The 22,012-nt window shown below is 36.8% G+C and overlaps 1 protein-coding gene across 1 annotated transcript in view; it reads left to right on the forward strand.

The window, feature by feature from the left end:
- Window positions 1-21,516, forward strand: part of SLC9A9 (solute carrier family 9 member A9) — a gene marked incomplete at both ends in the record, with an annotated part of 211,898 nt that extends 190,382 nt beyond the window's left edge. The window contains 2 exons of the mRNA XM_084292307.1: window positions 20,713-20,818; window positions 21,295-21,516. Of these exons, the coding sequence (XP_084148433.1) occupies window positions 20,713-20,818; window positions 21,295-21,516 (328 nt within the window). The remainder of the gene's footprint in view (window positions 1-20,712; window positions 20,819-21,294) is intronic.
- Between the last annotated feature and the right edge of the window lie 496 nt (window positions 21,517-22,012).

Genomic DNA, 22,012 nt, shown 5'->3' on the forward strand with positions numbered 1-22,012 from the left:
TAAAGAGGGAGGGAGGAATCATGGAAAGTTAAGTGGCCTGTCAAACATCACAAATGCTGAAGACTAGGAAGATTGTAGGCCTTTTAGTTTCTTATGTCATATACCTTCCAACACACTTCATTACCTTGTGAACCATGTAAAAGAGTATTCTTTTCAAGTGACGGACTTGTTTGTAACCTTGGAAATCGTGTTGGTTCGCTTAACTGTTTGCCAAAATATTATCAGGTGTCTTATTGTTGGGGTCATACTATTCCAATTGCCTCCAGTAGTTTAAAGAAGTTAATACAAATAGTTTCTCATATCATTCCAGTATTACTATTCTTACCTTACTAGTATAGTTGTTAAAAAAAAAAAAAAAAAAAAAAAAAAAAAAAAAACACCAAGTTACAATCATAAAGCATATGCTACAGCTGCTTTATTGGAGGAAAAACAATTTATCCTCCTGTTAGATAGTGTCACCGAACATTAACTTGGCTGCAAGAAGTTTGAATTTTAAGGGTCAGCCCTTTCATCTCAAATTCTTTTTAAAAGCACTTGTCTGGAATTTATCGTTTACAATTGATGATTAAAGGTTAATGTTTCCTTTCATCCTTCTCCTGGTAGGAAAAGCAATTATTTGCAACATAGAAAATAAAACACAACCCTCATTTAAGCAACCTGTAAATGTATTTATCAAACAGATAAAGGTGGAGAAAGGTTGGCAGTTCAGCACCTTAGTGGTTAGTATGAGACAGTCGTTGAAATTAAAATATATGTTTAGATGGTAAATTCATATGCTGTGTGTAATGATTTGTGTCTATTCACCTGCAGTAACACCATTAACCTAAATAAACTTGCATGAATCAATTCAGGAGTCAGCAAGTAAAAGAGGACAATGATGAAAATCAAACAAGTTATAACAACAGAGGACTTTGTTCCTTAGGACACCAGCAAACTGGCAAAAGTTGAAAAATCTCATAATTTCTAGTAGGTCCAAAAAAAAGTATCTTATATACAATACTACAACAAACATCAGTTAGTAATGTTCAGTTATTTGGAAGAAAAATGCTGTTTGGAAGAAAAATGCCATATAAAACCTAGGTAGCAAATACATAAACACACATTAAGATTAGCAAATCATTATCACGTTCCACAAAAAATTTGTGGAGGCCTGTAAACTTCACAGACTGTGGACCCCCATTCCTATGGAACAGAGGAAAAAAAAAAAAAAAACAGTCCAGAAGGATAACTTCTAGAGTAACCTTAATGCTACGTTATACATTGGACCTCTGGTTCTTATTTTTATTGCTCTGCTAAGATACATGAAAGATGCTTCTTTTAGTCCACTGCATACACAAATGAACACAGATACTAGGAAGCAAGTTATAACACAGGCCAAAAGATTCAGAGCTAGGTGCCTAGCTTTAGCTGAAGGTACAGAATAATTTTGTTTACAATTGCCCAAGACAGATTTTGTATAAAATCACATTCCTCAGCATGTGCTTGTGACCTGTTCAACACACTTTACGAAACAGGAAAATAACAGCGTAGATATCCAAGTGCCATTTGTACCATGGGCTCAGTGCCTACTGTGGATGAACTCTCACAATTAAGGAAGCCAAACTAAATAATTACAACAAACTAGAGTTGAAATTGCACTATGATTCCTTTTCCATCCTTTCCAGAACTATCTACTTCTGCTAATTTCAAACTTGTAGTGATGTTCCATTTATACCACCACACAAAAAAAATACAAGACCACACAAAAGGAGGGTGGATTTTTTTTTTTAGTAATCTTTAAATGACATACAGCTTATCTTGCTGTCAGACTTGACCTCATAAAAAGGATCTAATCAAATAACAATCGTGTGCCAATAACATTTTTCAGATGTTTTAAGAGAACTTGCCTCTTTCTATCTTCTCAGTAAATTGGTTTAGGATTAATCTATTTGAGAGCTATGATCACAAAAGCAAGAGTAAAGTAAATTTAAAGAGTAGAGTAACGTGAGATAAATAAACCTTTTAAATAAACTTTTATTTAGGTTGAAGGTAATATTGCAGATTAACAGATGCAAATCATTACACTGAGCAAAACTTGTCATCTAAATGCATTTTCATGTCAAAGATTGTCTCATATTAAGACTGCCAGAAGTCTATACTGTCTGCCTTATTTTACTTCTGTCTACTTTGTAAATCAACATAATTGATGACTTTTTCAATAGCTGGCATTCAGTCTAGGACTAAATCACACTATTAATAAAGTAATAAAGTTTTATAAAAGTCATCATATTTTATTTTCTGATTTTCATTTATTTCAGTTTCAAGTTTATTTCAGTCTCAACACCAAATAAACAATATCAAAGTTTTAAAATGTAACCTTTAAAAATCTAATTTGTTGGACAGTCAGTGTGAATTAAAAATAATTAACATTAGAGGCAACAACCCTCAGTAAGAACTGCCAAGTTCTTTGGAAAATCTGTCTACTTCAATAGTTTGAACTATAGATACAAATGTCTCTGCTTTTCAAATGGAAAATCTTTTCAATGTTATTTTACAGATGATTTAAATCAGAAGAAGGGAGGGGTTCATTAATATATTAATAGAAATAGAGCAAATTACAAAAATATGGTACCTTCTGAATTGAAGAGACAAGAATCCTAGCTCAGCCAAAGCATTTTTGCATTTTTAAATGCATTTTTCAGTTTGTCATTCCACAAAACAGGATTACTAAAATGATATTTGATAGGTATGCTGTAAAGTTCAAGTAATATTTGTGAAGCACTGAAATATGTGCAAAGCATGATCGTCTCTCAAGAGAATAGCTTTCAGTGGAAAGTATGCAAAGAACAGACAGTAATTAAACACTTCACAAATTTGTTGGAATAAAATAAGATTTAAGACAAACATTTAAGCAAGAATCAAACTTGAAATATAAGAAGACATTATCAAAAGTTTTTAGACACAAAATGATGCTTCTTTCTTTTACACAGTTTTGCTTTTAAAAATGTGTCGCAAGCCTAATGGAACAAATTAATTTAATTTTTCCACTCTAATGTTTAATAGTTCTCCTGAAAAGAGAATTTGTGAGTGTTTGCACACACTTCTACAGAGTTCAAAACAAACTTAAATCCATGTTATTGTAGTAGTATCTTCACATATCCAAATCTAGGAATAACAGAAAACATACTTGAAATGCTGTTCTTAAGGTGTGACAAATCTCACTGTACCTAAGTAGTTTAGGTAATCAATTCTTGAGAAAGTTGCTTACAGACACTCAGAGCCACGCTGCTTTTGATTTCTAGCTACTAAGGAGCTTTTCTTGCCTTAGAGGTGATGTTATTGGCTATGGACTTGCTAGCTAAGGAGGAAAATGTATTAACCAAGTCCTTTGTGCAGTGTTTTCTCATTTTACTTGCCTCTAGGTACTTGACTATATTTTATTCTATTAAATTTCTCCCCTATTCCTGCTCTCTTCAGGATCATCTCTTTGCTCAAGCAGAGGAATCTAATCCTCCTCAGCACTGGTGATAACATCCTCGCTTGCAACTGTTTATGAAATCTGCTCATGAACACTGCTTCATACATTAGCCTCACTTCAGTTTAACAAGACTCTTTCCAAGACTGGGAGCTGAGACACACCTCTCACAGTCTCTCTCCATTCTTGGATGCCTTTGTAAGGTGACACAAGCTGGCTAAATGGGAAATTAATTTCTTATCTGTCTTCTAGTATATACTTTTGCCCTTTTGCCTCTCAAATAATCTTTTCCCCATGAGACACCGTACCTCATATGTTTTGCTTAAACCTACGTAGATATTCGATCTGTTATTTTGACCTTGTCTAGCAAATCAGTTATCTTATCAAAGAAAGATACCAGTCTAGCCTGACACAATCTGCTTTTGTTAAAGCACATGACATTTTATCCTTTTTTCCATATAACTTCAAGTCCTTGATTACCCTTTTCTTTCACTGTTCAAAGACTGCACTTAGTACTGAGGTCAGACTAACATAGCCATCCCTCAACCCAAAATACTTACAGTCCTATGTCCTTGATGGCTACCCTAGGTCATACAAAGCTGTACATACATGTACAGTTGGACCCTAACTGTATATTTAGGGGTCAAATATTTTCGCTCAAAACTGTTTTCAACAGAAGAAGAAACTTTCAACTGAATAAAAATGTTCTTGGAAAATTCTGACTCTTCACTGAAGTTTCAGGCATCTAAAAAGAGAAACATTTCCATCTGAGAAATCAACTATATCTCTATTATAAATGTTAACTTGGTATCTCAAAAGAATTGTAGTCTGATCAAAAAGAACTTCTCTCAATGTGCAATAGGCAAGAAATGCTATGCCAAAATTCAGAGTGTCACGCTCAAGTACAAAAAAAAATAAATAATTAAGGAGTAAAACAGCTCCTGCCTGTAATCAGGGTGGGGGGCTAAAGCAGCAGAGGGAGCTGTTCTAATGGTGATCAGGTAGAGGATTATTAGCAATGCAGGCAAAAAACTATTTGTAATAAAGGTGTCATAAGTCTTGGATCATACCAATGCCAATGACCCAACAGGGATAGATGATGGATGTCTCCTTAGGTGTTCCTTTGACTGAAGCGAAACAAAAGGAGAGGAAGCCTCATTTAGCTCTGTCATGATACTGACACCAACAAAGCATCGCTCTCCTACCCACTACTACCATACTGTTAAGCCTTCTGGAAGGGGAGCTGATCTGGTTTCTGCAAATTATGCCTAGTATTTCTCTTACATCTCACCAACTCCCCAGAAGATCCCCTGGGAGATCAACTGCCATGGGCAGAGGCACTAGGAACACCCAGTCCCAACACAGCTCCCTTCCTTCTTTGCCCCTGTTTTCCTTGGCCCACATACTCACTCTCTCAGGACTGGGTAGCACAGGACTGAAGAATGATGTAGAATGGAGAGAGGATTGTCCAAGCTAGCCAGAGTGATACAGGGCCATGCACAAAGCCAGGATTATAGATACTACAGCAACCTAGTAATTCTGATATTGTTTAGCATCAGGCATTTGGCATCACGATGCTCCTGAAGAATGATTCTAGTTAACATATAGCTTTAAGTCAGCTTCTATGACCGTACTGAAGGCATCATTTGTCTGGGACATCTATTGTTTGTGACAACTGCAGCAAAAACATTTGACCCTCTTAAAGTTGCCCATCACTAATCACATGCTGACTGGGACAGTGCTTTCCCTATGCACCACAAGTATCTTGCCACAGCATATTAATAACAGTTCTGCAGAGCTGGACACTGCTTTGAACTGGTGTCAACATCCATGAGGTATTTGATACTATAAAAAATATCTCCAGATCACGTAAGAGAGAATAGTCCACTCCTGTAATTGCTTTCATATATGTTGGAAGCAGAAGTTAAAAAAAAAAAAATAAAATAAAATAAAAAAAGGATGATTTTAAATCTAAGTCTCTTACATAGAGTCCTCAAGATGCCAAATGAGCTAAGTATCCCCTGCATTATGTTGTTGACAAACCTCAAGTCAATGATTATAATTGAGTACAAAGAAAATACAAATTTGTCAAGCTCATTCAAGACCTACAGGTTCACACACAACGATGATGAAATATTTATTCCACTGGTAGAGAACAAAGAGGATCTTTGATGATGTGCTTGCACAGAATGTTACCAAGCTAAATGAAGCAGAACTAAGCTAGAAAGACAAGGATTAGCAAGTGAAGTCACACAGACATAACTTGGGGCAACTAGGCACATAGGAGAGGAAGAAAATACCAAAAAAAAATAAAAATAAAAAATAAAAAAATCCCTTTATGATTCTCCTAGTGCCAAAGAACTTCTAAAGTGTTAACTAATTAAATTCATAAAGCACAAATTTTAGTCCACAAGGGGTCTTTACATTATCCAGTCTCACCTCTTAGACATCATAGATACAAATTTCATCCTGTATTGATCCCAGGAATAGCTCAAGTATTACAGGTACCAGGACCATATCCATTTCTGATCAGAAGAAAATCAGCAGTGGAAAGTTTATTACTTCCCTTAGGAATGTTTTCTACAGGTTAGTTGTTGTTAAAACATTTTTTTTTCCTTTTATAACAGATCGAGTTTATCACCCTGCTTTATTTTACTGAAAAACGTTCCAATAACAGTTGTTTTTTCATGTAATGATACTTAAAGAGTTCATTAACTCACTATTTTAACTTCTCACTTAATTTTAATACCTTTAGGGCAGAATGAAGGATCTCTTTCTGATATCCTCTGAACCTTCTGAAGCCACTTACACCAGGACTGGTGTATTCCAGCACTGGTCTCTCTAGTGTTTTGTACAGAAGTACTGACACTAGTTTTACTCACAACTCACTGTTCAAATGCATTGCCCTTTTTTTTTCTTTTTTTTTTTTCCCCTTTTGGAGCTCATGAAAAGCTTACAATCCGCAATCACTGCAGGTACATTTGGCCCTTCTTGCTTGTTTGTTTTCAGGATTGCAACTAAAGGAAATATATCCAAATGAGACCAGCTTACCAAGTAATCAAGGTGTGTTTACATAACTGCTCTGTCTTTATCATAATTTAATCTACATCATCGAACCACACACCATCACCACTAACAATGGTGAAGTTACTGAATATCACATTTTTTACCAAGCACTGAAAACTTTAAAACACTCACCAATCCATAGCAGTTCTCTTCTGGCAATTACTGCTTCAAGTCTATCAATCAGCCAGTTCTTAATCAATTTAATGCATGTCTTATTGATACTTTAAAGAGCTAATTTTAATCATAGTGTCATTTCAAATGCCTTTCACAGTTTATTAAATGCAGATCATTTTTATCAATCAAACTTGTAATTTCATCCAAGGATAAAATTAGATTTGTCTAACAAGATCTATTTCCTATATAAACCAATCTCTACAACCTTATGAGTAGGTTAAATGCAGCTATTGTCACCACACCACATTTATATTCTTCCTTGAAAGCTACAGAGGGAAATTTCTAAATACAGAGTCTAAAGCTGTCCATCTGCAAGGTCTACATTTACATTATGGAGAAGTTTCTCGTACCAAGCATGAGGGACTAAGAGGTTGTTTTAAAAATTTATGTAATGCAACTTTAAATTATGATTCACAAGACCTGGGCAGGTCCTTTTGTTTTTAATATGTAATTTTAGAACAACTTTCAATATTAGGCCTGTTTTATACTTAGCCCCCAGATTCCACAGTAAGGAGGTTGAAAGTAGGTGTTGTCTAGTTTAAAATCATTTCTTTAAAGTTTAGGTGTCTAGTGCAAATACAAGTTGCAGACAAAGCCAAGTGCATTTATTTGAGCCTTTCTTTCCTATTTTTCATTTTTTCCTAGGAGAATTTGACCTTTCAGCCAGCTCATTTCCTGCTAGAGTACTGCCAGCTCTAAATCTTTTCAGACAGTACCTTGATGCCAACCTTTTCTATACTGCAACCTTATGTAAAATACATTAACTGATCAAAACTATGACTGCTGCTAAGACATCCAGTGAGCTTAGCAGTATATTTTAAGTTCCCAAGTTTGTTTGTTTGTTTGATTGATTATTTTTATTAATTTTTTTTTTTACAATTCCTGTTCTTTTTTTTTTCCTTTTTTTTTTTTTTTTTTGGTAAAAAGTAACAAACTGGATTCTGCCTTAAAAAATAAAGTTTACAATCTTCCTAATAAATAATTGGTGACCTTCAAATAGGATTAACAAGAAAATCTCATGTATATAGTACTCCATATCAAAATATATATATCAAGACACTACTTACAGATATATCAAGGTATACAAATCTAGTTTATCTCAAGATATATATAGATATAAAAAATAAAATAATGCCAGAGTGCTGCAAAGCCTTGCCAATCATGTCAGTGGCATTATTGAATGCTTAAGTTCAACAGGGGCTTGGAGAACTATGTGACCTAAGTCACACTTTGGCATGCCAAAAGATGCCAAAAGCTTTTTTTTTTTTTTTTTATGGCAAAGCTCTAGACAAGAATAGAATTATAGTAGTTCAACATGAGTAATTCTGTCCTTAGACCACACATACATGCAACACTGCCTCAGTTAGAAAGGTAAATCAAACTAACCTATGTTTTTATCAGATTATCACTTCCAAAGACCTTACAGGACTCTTGCAACTCTGTGACTCTGGTCTTTGCCTTAGCTCATACGGAGAGCTGTAGGCACACTGTACTTCCTGCTGCTCAGAGCTATTTCATACTGAGAAATGCAGTTCCTGACAAGATTTCAGTTCTTTGCTTGATCTTTGTCTTCTGCACTAGAACACTAAGGTTTTCACTGAATTAGCTCAAACCATACCATTCGTAACAGAAGGTCAGTTACTTATAGGGCCAGACTGTCCATGATGTCACAGGCTTAAAAATCACTTTGATATCAGCCAGGTCTTAGCAATCACAGACACTTAGGAACATAAGCAAGCAAGGCTGCTAACATAATTAATTCCTGAAAGAGGAAGCCCCAGAGGAGACAGAGCCACGTTTAGCCTCCTTTCCACAGCAGAGCAGTACCAGGGGGAGGAAGGACCTGGAGAAGCCAAGTGCCTTCAAGAGACCAAATCCCTTCTTACGTTGCCAGGGGTAAAAAGAGATCAGTGTACTTAACTATCTAAATGCTATCATCCAGAAACAATTCTGTTAACTAAATTACCAGTTAACTGAATTATCCCAAGTCACGTCTCTCAAAAAGAAAAAAGAAAAAAGAAGAAAGAAAAAAAAAAAAAAAAAAAAGACTACATAGGTATTTTTGAGGGGGAACAACTGGTTAGGAAAGAAAAACCAAGCAGGAGTTCTCAAAGAGTTGGGCTTTTGGAATACTCATCTAGGTCTAAATCCATTAAGATATTAAGGCGTTTGGAAATGAGCCATTAGAGTGAAATCTGTCAGCAAACAGTTTTGAAATCAGATCTGGATTAGGAGTTGAGCACAGGAGTTCTGTCAGAGAGGGGAAAAGAAAAGAGCAGTGATCTCCATGAATATTTCTTAAACTAATCACATTCCCAGAACAGCCATACTTGTTCATGCAGCATATAGCTGCCTTTTGTATTACAAGCCACTCATGGCTGAAACCCCAATAGCTGACCTCTCCATCTGTAATGAAACACTGAGAATGAGAAAGCCTCATGCTCATTCATGCTATGCTGTACTTTTCCCCTTCTCTATTATTGTCTGCATTTGGGTCAGTGCCGGCATTGGTACATGTGCATAGTGTATTGCACCAATAAACAGAAGGGAAAGATGCCAAATTAAAACAAAAATATCTTTCATAACTGTCTCCAGAACCTTTCACTGGAAATGTAATGATCTGTGAGCCATGAGGTAGGCAAGCTGGTGCCTAATACCTGCAACATCTCTATTAACACATCAGTTATCCATTAAAAAGGATTACAAAAGCATTTAGCATCCTTTAGCCAAATACAGCAGTGACAACATTACAAGGATGCAGATTTTCTCCTACTGTGGCAGGAGCATGTACCATCATGCTGAAGTTCCAGCACTAGGTAGAAAAAATAAACTCCTCCAAGTACTCCTTGTAGGATGTAGAGCAAAAAGGGGACAATTTCCTTGCCTTGCAAGAGGCCTAGGGTCTGGTACCCTCTATTGTCTTGGTTCACACAGCAATAAGTGTTACAGTATCCAGATCACACATCCTTTTATCACAGGGTCCATGATTTCTTCAAACAATGATTGCTACAAGTTGAATACCTGCTATAAAACTATAGGTCAGGTTTGCGTGAAAGTGAGTGTCTTTTCATTTCACTACATCTCCACGTTCCTTTAAAAATGTGGAAAAATAGTAGAAATGCTTATAAATTATCATTGCAGTTTCTTGTCTGGAATACCACATCTTTGCAAAACTATGTTTTGCTTCATTCAAGCAAAAGTCATCCAGTTTTCCCAACTTTGTCCAGCTACATTTGCAACCAGGCCATAAAAAGTCACTTGTCACAGTGAGTGACAAGTCCCCCCATCACAGCACACTGTTCCCAGTGACCATCCTGTTCTGTACCTTTCACAGCCTCCCCGGAAGCTCTTTTCTGCAAAGACAGAGTTTGGTCATCCCCACTCCAGACTAGCCTGCTAATCTAATAGGAGCTGTGAGATCACCTATCCCAACCAGAAATATAGTGACAGTTTTTCTATTTGTTTTTATATTTCAATCAACTTCTCTGCCGATCAAAAGACAGTATGAGTTCTTGTAATATGGATTCCCTGTAGTGTTATTGTAATCTGCCACTATTCCTAAACAAAATATTTCCTGTTACCTATTTAGAATTTTAAGCTGTAAAATTAGGATAAATACCTCAAACTTGTTTTGCTCCAAGCAGTATAAAAATTGCTATTATCCTATTGTCCTTTGTTCAGTACACATCTTCCTGTTGCTAGGATCTCTAACATAACTCATTATCCTCAGTTGTTCTTTGTTGCAATATTCCCATACCTCTTCAGGAACGTTATGTCATGAGCATTCTCTAGCTGGTCTTTCTCTATTTTAAAATATATTTTCAAAAGCAAAGATCTGACTTGTCAGAAGGCTGCTTTATTTGGGTTATAGTGAAGCCTATTCCCAAGCAGTGTCTTTCGTTCCTCAAACACTAACACTTCTACTTCTTAATGTGTTTGTTTTTTGTTTTTTTGTTTTTGTTGTTGTTGTTGTTGTTGTTGTTGTTGTTGTTTTGTTTGTTTGTTTTTTGTTTTGTTTTTGTTTTTTTAAATAATAAAAAAAAACACACACACATTAGAGACTTTCGACTTCATCCAGCTAGCTAATTGCACACATAACATGGGTTGCACATTGGAAAGAGCTACAAAAGAATCTGCAGGTATAATCTTCATACCAATCTGCTCATAGGACTAGAGATTCTCAGAGGATATATTAAACTAAACAAGCTTCCTATTAACAAGTCTTTACAGAGGCTATCCTGCTCTCAGCAGCTCAGTGAGATTAAAAGACTTTTTTTTTTATTGGCATTCCCAGCATCTCTCTTAGTCATTACCTAAGTGTCCATAAGCACAATATGTTATACTAGAAAGCAGAACATTATTCCAAGAAAAGTCTTAAAATGTGCCCTGATCTTGTTACATGGGCTTTGAATCTGCTTCATTATCTGGAGCAAGTCTTGTTTCCCACAAGTGTATAAATGAGCAAGTGTATAAATGAGCAAGTGTATAAATGAGTATATAAATGAGAGTATAAATATCATCATTTTGTGAGTGCATCATACATAATTCTCTGCTGTCAGCTTTGCCATGGTCTTCACTCAGCACATGTCACCTTGGTGCTCTGCTTTTATATTTAGTAGGGATATACACAAACCTCTAATCACAGGGCTTTTAATAGATTCATATTGGGCCAAGAGAACAGCTCTCCAGTCTATAGTTCACTACTGTACCAACACAGCCTTCTAAAAACTTCCAGAACTTTAATTTTCTTTGGAGTGACCGTTTTCTTCCCTCCCAGGATGATACCCATCTCCTTATTTACTCTTCTTTACTCCACAAGGTTCTGATAAAGAAAAAGACCCTGTTTGTTTACACACCCCATTTTTTTCTTTCTAAAAACTGCAATGAATCAGCACTTTTTTTTCTTTGTTTTTGCTAACATCTACAAACACAATCAAGTATCAGAATATAAGATGCTCTGTTCCCATAAGCCGTTCTCCACATTTATAGCTCATTGTTCAAAACTGCAAGGAAAGTTTTTTTTAATGATTTTCTCTTAGGGGAGGTTCATATTTCCATCTCAAGTTGCACCTTTGTAACTGGGATCATTCTCTGATTCTTGGCAAAGCAGAAGCCAGAGATTTATCAAAAACTGTCTCCACAGGCCTGTGAACCATTTTAACTGCAACTGTACAGCTATATCTATAGTGATGAAATACCCAACTTCCTGAAAAAATGCCGAATAATTATTTTCCTATTCAAGCATAAATTTGGTGCACTCACTTCAGCTCTCAATCCATGTCACCAGAAGGCTTTAGCAAGCATATTACTCTAGCTGCTGTTTGCAAAGTTCTGGCTGCCATTTTACAGCTTTGTTTTCATTGCAGTATTTTAGTTTGAGCTGAATGACACCAGTCACGTTTGGAAAGTATTGTTCACAGGACTCTCCTGCTAGCCATTCCCACTTCCACCAGCCTCCTGGCTCCCCAGCTCTCCTCTCCCAGGGCAGAGGCACCACAGTCAGTGCTATCCCCAGTACCAATCTTAGTAGATGTGGGTTCATTTTACCCGATATGACTTCTTGGTGAGAGGTTTTTAAAAGCTTTATAGCTTCCACTGTATTCAGATCAGATCTTTTCTCTAAAATGTGATTGAAGTAACTCACTTGATTAAACTTCACTGTTTAATCTGGGGATTTACTGTCCCTGCATCTTGCAATTGATTAGATCAGTGGGACCACAAGTATTAGATGGTTGTTAGCAGTATCTGTGAATGCTGCCAGTCCTCATTCTTTACACATCTATTTTCTGGATTATTTCTTGAGCAGATGGTGAGAACAAAGATACCCATGTGAAACAGTCTTCCACAGAGTGTAGAAATCCCTGCTAACTTGCTCTTCTGCAGCCATTTCCTCTGCCAATACCGGGCCTGCACTTTGTTGCAATGAACATGCTTTATATGAAGAGCTTGAAAATGATCTCATTTGAGGCAGCTGGCATCAGTCTTTTTAAGGCCTTAAGGATCTACGCGTTGCTAGGTCACACCACTGTTCATCTTTTCTAACAATACAGTTTAGCTTACCCAAGCCAACGACACCTCCAGCTTTGTAACCACACTGAAAATGTGCCACTATCAGAAGCTCCTTTTCTATATGGTGAATTACTGCACACAGCACGCATTCTGTTGCCAAGCTATGGGCATGCAAGTTTTTAAAATATTATGCGATTTTCTATGCCTTCCAATGTGCCAGGCTTTATTTATTTAATATTTTGAGGTGAAATATCTGTCTGTGAATACCATTATCATTTAGGTTTTCCCAAGCTTAATGATTTTAAAGTCTTGATTTCTGCTTGTGGCTTTGACATTAAATTTATTTCAGAAATCTGTATTTCACCTTTGTTCTTCTAATATGCATACACTGCTTTTAATACATTATTTCCTAATTAAAAACAAAAGGATGCCTTTCAAACTCTCTTAGTTTCTCTGGTACGGAGGATATTGTGTTTGGTTTCATGTATTTTGCCTCAGGATTTTTAATTTCCTAAATCCTGAAGTGAGATTCATTTCATCAAACTTTAGACACCTAATTATTAGCCATTTAAGTCTAATCTATTAGTTCAGATTTTTATAGTCAAAAAAGGGAAAGAAACTCATCCTAGTTGCAATTCTTTCCAATTAACTTAGGCACTGCAGGATGAAACTGCCTTGGGATTTGCCCATTTCTCTTTACTGATGAAAATGTAAGATGGGTAGATTAGTTTTCTTTCAAATATCCTGCTATTAGGTGTCCGATGATGAGGGACATGGAACCTACCAATGATGCCAGTTTTGAATCACTTTTTTTTTTTTGTGAAAAGTCACACTGATGTTATTAATACCTTTTATTTATCCTGCACTCTAGCCAGGAAGATACACTTTTATCTTACTGTTCCTAACTTTTTTCTTTACCATTGTATGCAGCTCTGAGAACACAAAGCAATTTGCTTTTATACATTTGCCTTAATAATGAACATTTCCTTTGCATCCCCTTATGCAATATCCTGCTGAAAGCTACCCTCTGTAACTTCACTGTATACTTTTCCACAATGAATTATGCGATTGATGTCACCAGCACAGCACAGACTTAACTCTTTGTTGCGTATGTAGATGACTCCCATGCAGACCTATTGGGGAAGGCAATTTATTTTTATTTGGTTGTATTTTGATCAGAAGGGTTATTGTTAGATAGATAGTTATGTCCTTGTTTTTATTATGCAATTGACTTGAGAGAGATTTTTTGTTCTTCTCTTTAGCTACCTCAGTCTGCATCCTTTCTATAGTTAATTTGCCTGACATTAGTGTCTGTTCATGTATTCCTGTTGAATCTTATTTGAGTAACATTTTGTCCTTCCACATGCCCTATCCTGTTTCCAGGATTAGCTGCATTACCCACACATCAATTATATAAGCAAGCCTCCATTTATGTCTCTGATTTTCCTTGCATTGAGATGTTAAATTTGGAATATAATAGGCTTCAAATATAATAGGCTTCAAATAACTTGAGTAAGATGCCTGAATTTTCCTCTCCTCTTCAGTGAGTTCAAAACAAAAAACCCATCATGTGCAAGTATCCCAGACATTTTACTCAGTGCCTACTAGAGAACAAGCTACTTCCCAGTCTGCAGCTACTTATCTATAGAAAGACCCAGCTAAGATCAATTCACCTAACTACTTCCACCTTGCACATATCTCTACAGTGATTCCAAATTTGAAAGCTTCCAACTTTTAGCCATACTCTGCATCAAAGCCAGAGTTCATTCTTTGGGTCTGACACTACATCTGATTCTGGAACTTTACAGTCAGACAGTTTTCTGTGAGAATACATTAAACTAGTTTTTATTACCCTTGATTTTCACCCACTCTCACTGCTCTCAGACATGACAGAGAGAATGGGTCTAGAAATCATTCAAATATACCCAATAATTTAAGCTTCCCAGGACTACAGTACAATTCCATTTATCCTGAGTTTAGTATTTCAAATTAAAACAGTAGTGGGATTTAGGGAGAGGATTAAAAAAAAAAAAAAAAAAAAAAAAAAAGTCAAAGAAGCAGAGCACTATTCACCAATATCAAAGATAAATTCCAATATCACTTATGCTAGATTTAGTCACTTCTTAGCTTTCTCCACAATGCAGATCAAGTTATCTTTGGATGTTAAATCACCGTAGATCTCATGCTCTTTTCAAAAAGATACTTGTTATTCTAATGATTAAATCCTATATAATCATGCCCTGCCTTTTTCAACTGCTGTACACTGATAGCTCTCCATCCTCAGAAGAAAATCCCCTGGTATGTGAGCAAAGATCATTCGCCCTTACACAGGAGGATCTGGATAGGCTGCACCGATGGGCTGAGGTCAACTGCATGAAGTTCAACAAGGCCAAGTGCCGGGTCCTGCACCTGGGGCGCAATAACCCCAAGCAGACCTACAGACTGGGAGAGGAATGGTTGGAGAACTGCCAGGCAGAGAAGGACCTGGGAGTGATGGTGGATAGTCAGCTGAATATGAGCCAGCAGTGTGCTCAGGTGGCCAAGAAGGCCAACGGCATCCTGGCTTGTATCAGAAACAGTGTGACCAGCAGGGCTAGGGAGGTGATTGTCTCCCTGTACTCGGCTCTGGTGAGGCCACACCTCAAGTACTGTGTTCAGTTTTAGGCCCCTTGCTACAAGAAGGACATCGAGGTGCTTGAGCGGGTGCAGAGAAGGGCGACGAAGCTGGTGAGGGGCCTGGAGAACAAGTCCTACGAGGAGCGGCTGAGGGAGCTGGGCTTGTTCAGCCTGGAGAAGAGGAGGCTCAGGAACGACCTTATCGCTCTCTACAGATACCTTAAAGGAGGCTGTAGCGAGGTGGGGGTTGGTCTATTCTCCCACATGCCTGGTGACAGGACGAGGGGGAATGGGCTTAAGTTGAGCCAGGGGAGTTTTAGGTTGGATCTTAGGAAGGACTTCTTTACCGAAAGGGTTGTTAGACATTGGAACAGGCTGCCCAGGGAAGTGGTGGAGTCACCATCCCTGGAAGTCTTTAAAAGACGTTTAGATGTAGAGCTTAGGGATATGGTTTAGTGGGGACTGTTAGTGTTTGGTCAGAGGTTGGACTTGATGATCTTGAGGTCTCTTCCAACCTAGAAATTCTGTGATTCTGTGATTCTGTGAAGTTCCCCCTTAATCTGCTGGGCATGCATTTAAGACTTGGAGATGTCTCTGTGCCCCACCAGCTCAGTCACACACACAAACTGTTGTATGAAGATTACCAAATAATCTCGGTCAGCTATAAACAGCAGTTAGCCATGTACAAAATTTAGGCAGATAATCTAAAGTTCAGTGGTTTGCCTGCTGCTACTCAAGCATGACCAAAACGGAAGTGTTTGCTTGTTAGACTACAGCTAGTATCAAAATCACTCTTGAAAACTGCAGCTCTGCAAGGACCAAGATATCATTTGTCCTTACTGTGAAAAACATGGAATGAACAGAAATTATATCTTTTCTGTGTTAACTTTCTGTGTTAACTTTTATACATTTCTTCATATATATAAAAATGAGAAATAACAAAAACTCATGACATAACTAATTTACAAACTCCAATTTAAGTAGAAGTATTCACTAAATAAAAGCCACGATCCTCAAGAATCTTTCGAAGAGTTGCACAAAGGAAAGATTCTGGGTGTGGCAACATTCGCCTCTAGAGATGTATGTGCACAGCAGAAAAGTAACACCAGGCAATGGAATATTTAAGGACATAGTTTTAACAAACATGTACTTATGATACAGCCTGCCTGCTATAGGAAAGTAATCTCTGGAAAAATCACTAGATGTAATTTTGACTAGTATCACAAGAATTTCTGTACTTCAGGGCTTTTTAATACTAAATATTGTAGTATAAAAGTATTTGCCTTTGGGAAGGATGGAATTACCTTGAATTACAGAACCACCATTATGCAGTGAAATAAAAGGTAAAAAAATACCTTCTGAGCCTAATGCAGTGTTTTATAGAGGTAAAGGTGAGCTACCACATGTATTTAAGAACTGCGGCCACCTTTCCTGTCCATGGGATTTTGTTGTTTTCTTCTTTAAACTATATATAAATTAGTTTTCTCTCAAAAGCTCCAGTCAAGCATGCAGAAAGAGAGGGCACAGTAGTTACTGTTATATATTTAACAAAACTATTACAGTTAGAGTAGAACTCTGACCCTCAAGCAAAAGAAAAATGCAAGTCCTAGAGCCAGAACAGATGCGTTACAACCATAGTATTTTTTCCTCTTTGAATATACTAATGCCATTAAGTCAAAAAAGATAGCGATTTACCAATAGTCCCAAAAATTTGACAGAACACATGAATTTAACAAAAGTATAGTCATTTGAAACTTACTAACCAAAAGAAATTGAGATTCTATTTCTTCCCGTTCTGACATGAATCAAAAACTTTGAAAACTCCAAATCTTCTGCATAATGGAAATCCTAAATTTATGGTTACTGGTTTTACCATTTGCCATAAGGATTACCTGATCTCTCTCATTTGAAGGTTTTGTTTAAAAAATTACGGTAATCTGAGCCATTTAATATATAGGAGGAAAATTTCTGAAATACGCATTTGTTTCAGGCAGACAGAGGGAACGAAAATCAAGCAATTCCAAATTTTTCCCCTTAAAAATCCTGATGAGACTATTTTGAAGTGATCTATACTTGGCAGAAAAAAATTCAAATCCTATCCTGGTGATTTGAAAGTCCAGCATAAACAAGATCCCATTGTGAAACTTCCGTTAAAAAGTTTGCTATTCATACCCTCAAGCTTATTCAATCTTGAGAGCAAAACTCTGAATATCTTGTTTTTGAGTATGCTGTATCCTCCAACAGCCCATTTGACTTGTTCAGCTTCACCAGCCCTAGCAAACCACCCATCTGCATTCAGGCTACATTGGCCCGAGATGTTATCTACCTCTAGATGAGGAAGTCTCATGATTTAAAGTGAGAAAGACTGAAACGGAGAAACGGAGAGGAGTAAACACTGATTTAAATGCCGTCTGATAGCAGTACAAAAGAAATGAACTATGCCTGGTGAGCAGGGACTGCAGAATGGAACTGCCAAAACAGTTGCCAGGATGTTCAAACAGCAATAAGGGGACCCAGGGTAAAGATTTGTGGGTACATGAACGGAGAGCAGAAGCCTGGAAATTAGGGATTCAATGGGAAATTTAACGATCTACTTCAAAAGTGAAGGCATGCTAACATGCCAGCAAAGTATACAAATTTATATGCTGTAAGTACACATGCACAAACATTTCAAACTCAGTTTCCCAGCTTACAAGATACCACCACTCCAAAAATAACATTCTTTAATTTACTGTATGGTATCTGAGACACGCAGGTAGCCTGTTATGCCCATAGAGGACTGAAATGCAAGTGAGAGTGGGTTGATTGATATATCTTCCTGCTATCTTTTCCCCATCCCTGAATTAGGAAGACATAGATTTGGTTAGGCAGTTATATCTGAGTTCTGCTAAGTTCTACACTTAGTTTCTTCCAATTTTTAAAGCTGCCTTAGTGCAAAATTCATCTTTTTCTATTACCGTATTTAAATTATTTTTCCCTGGAGATGTAATCAGGCCAGCTGGAATGTGATAAGATTTTTTTGCCAGCCTTAAAATGCTGTAGACCCATGTCTGATATATTTTTGAAATGCCAGCATTATACATGGATTAGAATTCCCCTTTCATGCTGCACTGAACAACGTGATTATGTCTGCAATACTATAAAGCAGCTGTGTCAACAATAAAGAAGAACCATTTGTGGCACAGGTCATTAAAACAATGAAAAATAGGCCCATGCAAGTGAAGTTCTTAGTGGGCTGCATAATTACTAGTTAACTAAGGAACAAAGCAGTAAATTTATTACAGGTTTAGAAGCATTACAATAAAGTGAAGTCAGTTTTCTTGAACTTGAACTATATCAGAAGAGACTACAAAGCAAAAACATTGACAGCTCACAACAAATGCAGAAAAGGGAAGGGAACTTAGAGGATGCACAACTGGGGGAGGGTAGAATAGAAATCCCTCCACTGAAGACTTTTGTGCCAACCAAGTAGTCTGACCATTTCACTGTGATGGTGCTGGGCTACCTGGAAACATGTGTGCCATCCGTATATAACACAGGAGGTAAAGAGAACACACATTTCACTGAGGGCTATAAAGCTTATTATAAAGTAATAAGACTGTTTATACATGAGATCCAAGAGATTGGATTAAGGAGGTAGTGTAGAGGAATATTCATTCTCAGTTACTTATTTTAGAAGGAATAATGGAAAACAGAATAATCAAGTTTAACTTCCATTACAAACCTCTGTTTTTCATGCGGGGTCTGACAAGTCAGTTCAAACAATTCAAGTTTGTAATAAGAAAGCCAGTATTAAAAAAGATTAAAAACATAGAATTAGGCTCCTACTTCCATTATTGCCTTTTCTAAGCACTTCAGAAAACTCATATTGATAGCTTCTATACATTGCTTTTCTAATAATAGTTCTCAACTACTTGGCACTTTGAAGGTTTTTTCCCTGGAGGTTTCCAATAAGATTGGATCAGGAAAGATTTCATTTAGTTTTGCTCAGAACCTAAACTTTCCCTATGTAATTAGATCATGAGATTCCCACCTTGGTCAATTCCACTAGATCAATTTAATCAGATTTTAATATAGTCTTAAAATCTTTTTTGAAGTGGACTCATTCATTTTTTCACATTAGCTCAGCATACAATCTTGCATGAAGAAATTCATGGTCTTCTGATAGATACAATTTAATTTTAAAAAATTCCACAGAAAAAAATACACATACCAAAAACAGACTACAGAACTTGTGTGGCAGTAGCATAGAGCTGAGCAGATTATCTAGCCTTTCAGTCTGTAACTGAGAGCATAAATGGTGTTTTACGTGACAGTTTCTTCAGCAGACAGAGTTTGTACAGAGTATGTGGAGCAGTAATGTCAGACGGTTATGAAAGAAAAGGTGGTACTGGCTGGGCTAGGTTGAAGATATACTGCTACTTACTCAGTATTCCTGCAATATTGCTGCAGAGCTCAAGTAACCTCTCAGAGTTACATTTATTACTCTCCTCTTTAATGAGGGAGTGCGAGAGCTGGGGCAGGAGGGAGAATAAAGAGGGTCAATAATCAATAAAGCAAGTTTTCCCTGGCAGCACAAATAGTTGAAAGACCTGCTTCCCAGAGAACACCAAAAATTACTTTGCGAGTAGCTGAGGAGATAAGTCAACTTGCAGAACTCTTGGGAGAGCTATTATTGACAGATACAAGGATGATATAATTGCTTAAGATGAGCAGGTTTTTCTTTTATCTCAATAAAGCCCTTTTGGATGAAAAGATAGGAAAGACAGGTGTGAGACAACAGCATAAAGCCTGTTCTTAACTTATTTACATAATTTTATATAAAGGAGCATTGATGTATGAAGTGTAAAATGTGTTGAATGCTGAGAATAGGGTATTGCTGAGAATTTACGTACACTCCCAGAAACAAAAACACTTTATATTTGAAATTTTTTATTTGAAATATACTTTGCTGATTGAAGAAATGCACTGATCTTACAAAAGGTTGAGTATATGTTTAAGAAAATGTTTACTACTATTCTTACATAACCAGCTGATACAGTTGCATCTGAAAGTGTTTCCTGTTACAATTGCATAAGAGATCACTCTTACAGCAATCAGCAGATGAGAACAGCAAACAGGATAATCTACTGCGTATTTCTTCTCTTTGAATTCCTTCTCCACTTCTGTATCCTGTGACATACCCTTCAGCCATTCTGGCGCCCTTCAGAACAGGTCATCCTAACTAATGAAAGGTGAACCAACACAGTAACGGGTTAGCAAAGAACTGTTTGCTTTGTTTACATTCAACTAGACAATTACTGTAAGCTTTGAAATGAAGTTTCCTTGCATAATACAGAAGCATCTTAGTATCAATAACCAATATGGGAGATATTCTTTAACGAACTTCACAGATACCTAAAACCTATTTTAACCCATGCTGGTCCACCTCTCACAACGACATTACCCGAATGGTGTAATCCTGTTGCCAGACTTCTGACCAGCCCCAGTGCATACGGAGTAAGTAGTTAATGGTATATATATACAATTATTATATGGATTATATGGATTTCTTCAGGATTGTAGAGGAGGGATCTCAGAAGCTACAGTGCTACATTTTCAAGAACAGCCACAGATTTTGTGAGCTTCAAATATGGGAAATATTTTAAATAATTCAGTCAGATGCTGAAAGTATTGGCTGTCCCATTCCACTGGCATCAGTGGTATCTAAGTACTGAAGTTATCTTAGGTCTGGATGGTAAACTATGTTCCCCAGTACAGCCTGAAAGCTGACCATGATAAGCAACTATTTGCTTTAATCAACATCAAGATGAGATCAACATGGTAAATTAGTAGCTTAAAAAAAAAAAAAAAAAAAAAAAAGGCAAATAAAGTCAAAGTAGAATTGCTTCAGACCTGTTTTTCATTTAAGCTTTATTAAAAATCCTTCTCTATATAGCTTCTTCCACTGATGTTTTTCCTTGTCTGAAACACAGGATCAACTGAAGAACGAGGACACCAGTTATATCATAAATAACGATGAACTGAGTGAAAACTACGAATCCTCTGCTCATACACTAGGGCCAAAACAGGAGAGAACAGGCTGCACCCAGGCTACAAGCAAGGAAGATATTTGTGAAGGAGATCTTGGATTAGGAACATACGAACTCCAGCTTGACCACACATCATGTCAACATCAGCTAAATTCATTGGCATGAACAGTAATTTAAAATTGTAAATAAAAAGTAAACCAAAGAAAGAACATTACATGAGCAAAAGACTAGAAAGAGTACTAAGCACAAAAATCTTATATCTTACTGAGTAAATTCCTGTTCCTCTACATAAAGTTTACCGTCACTTATATAACTACAACAATATGCAGTTTTGTCTTTTTTTTTTTTTTTAAACTGTAGCAGTTGTCATCAAAAAGGTAGGCACTGCCAGCCCACTGTAAACCCATTACAGCCACATGTTTTCTCACATTGCATTTGACTGTATCATGCCACTCACACATGTACGCTGGCCTTTGAATGCATCTTTAACCAGCCAGGATGGAAAGAAATATCTTTCTAACATACTCATGCTCTCAGCAGTTTTTATACAGCTGCTCCTGAACAGATCCACAACACAATGGAGAGGATTTTAGAAATAAAAGCAAGCATTTAACAGCATTTCCTGCATTCAAAGCATTAAGGTACCATTTAAAAAAAAATT

Source organism: Netta rufina (assembly GCF_964035555.1).
Source record: "Netta rufina genome assembly, chromosome: 9".
NCBI classification, from domain to species: Eukaryota; Metazoa; Chordata; class Aves; order Anseriformes; family Anatidae; genus Netta; species Netta rufina.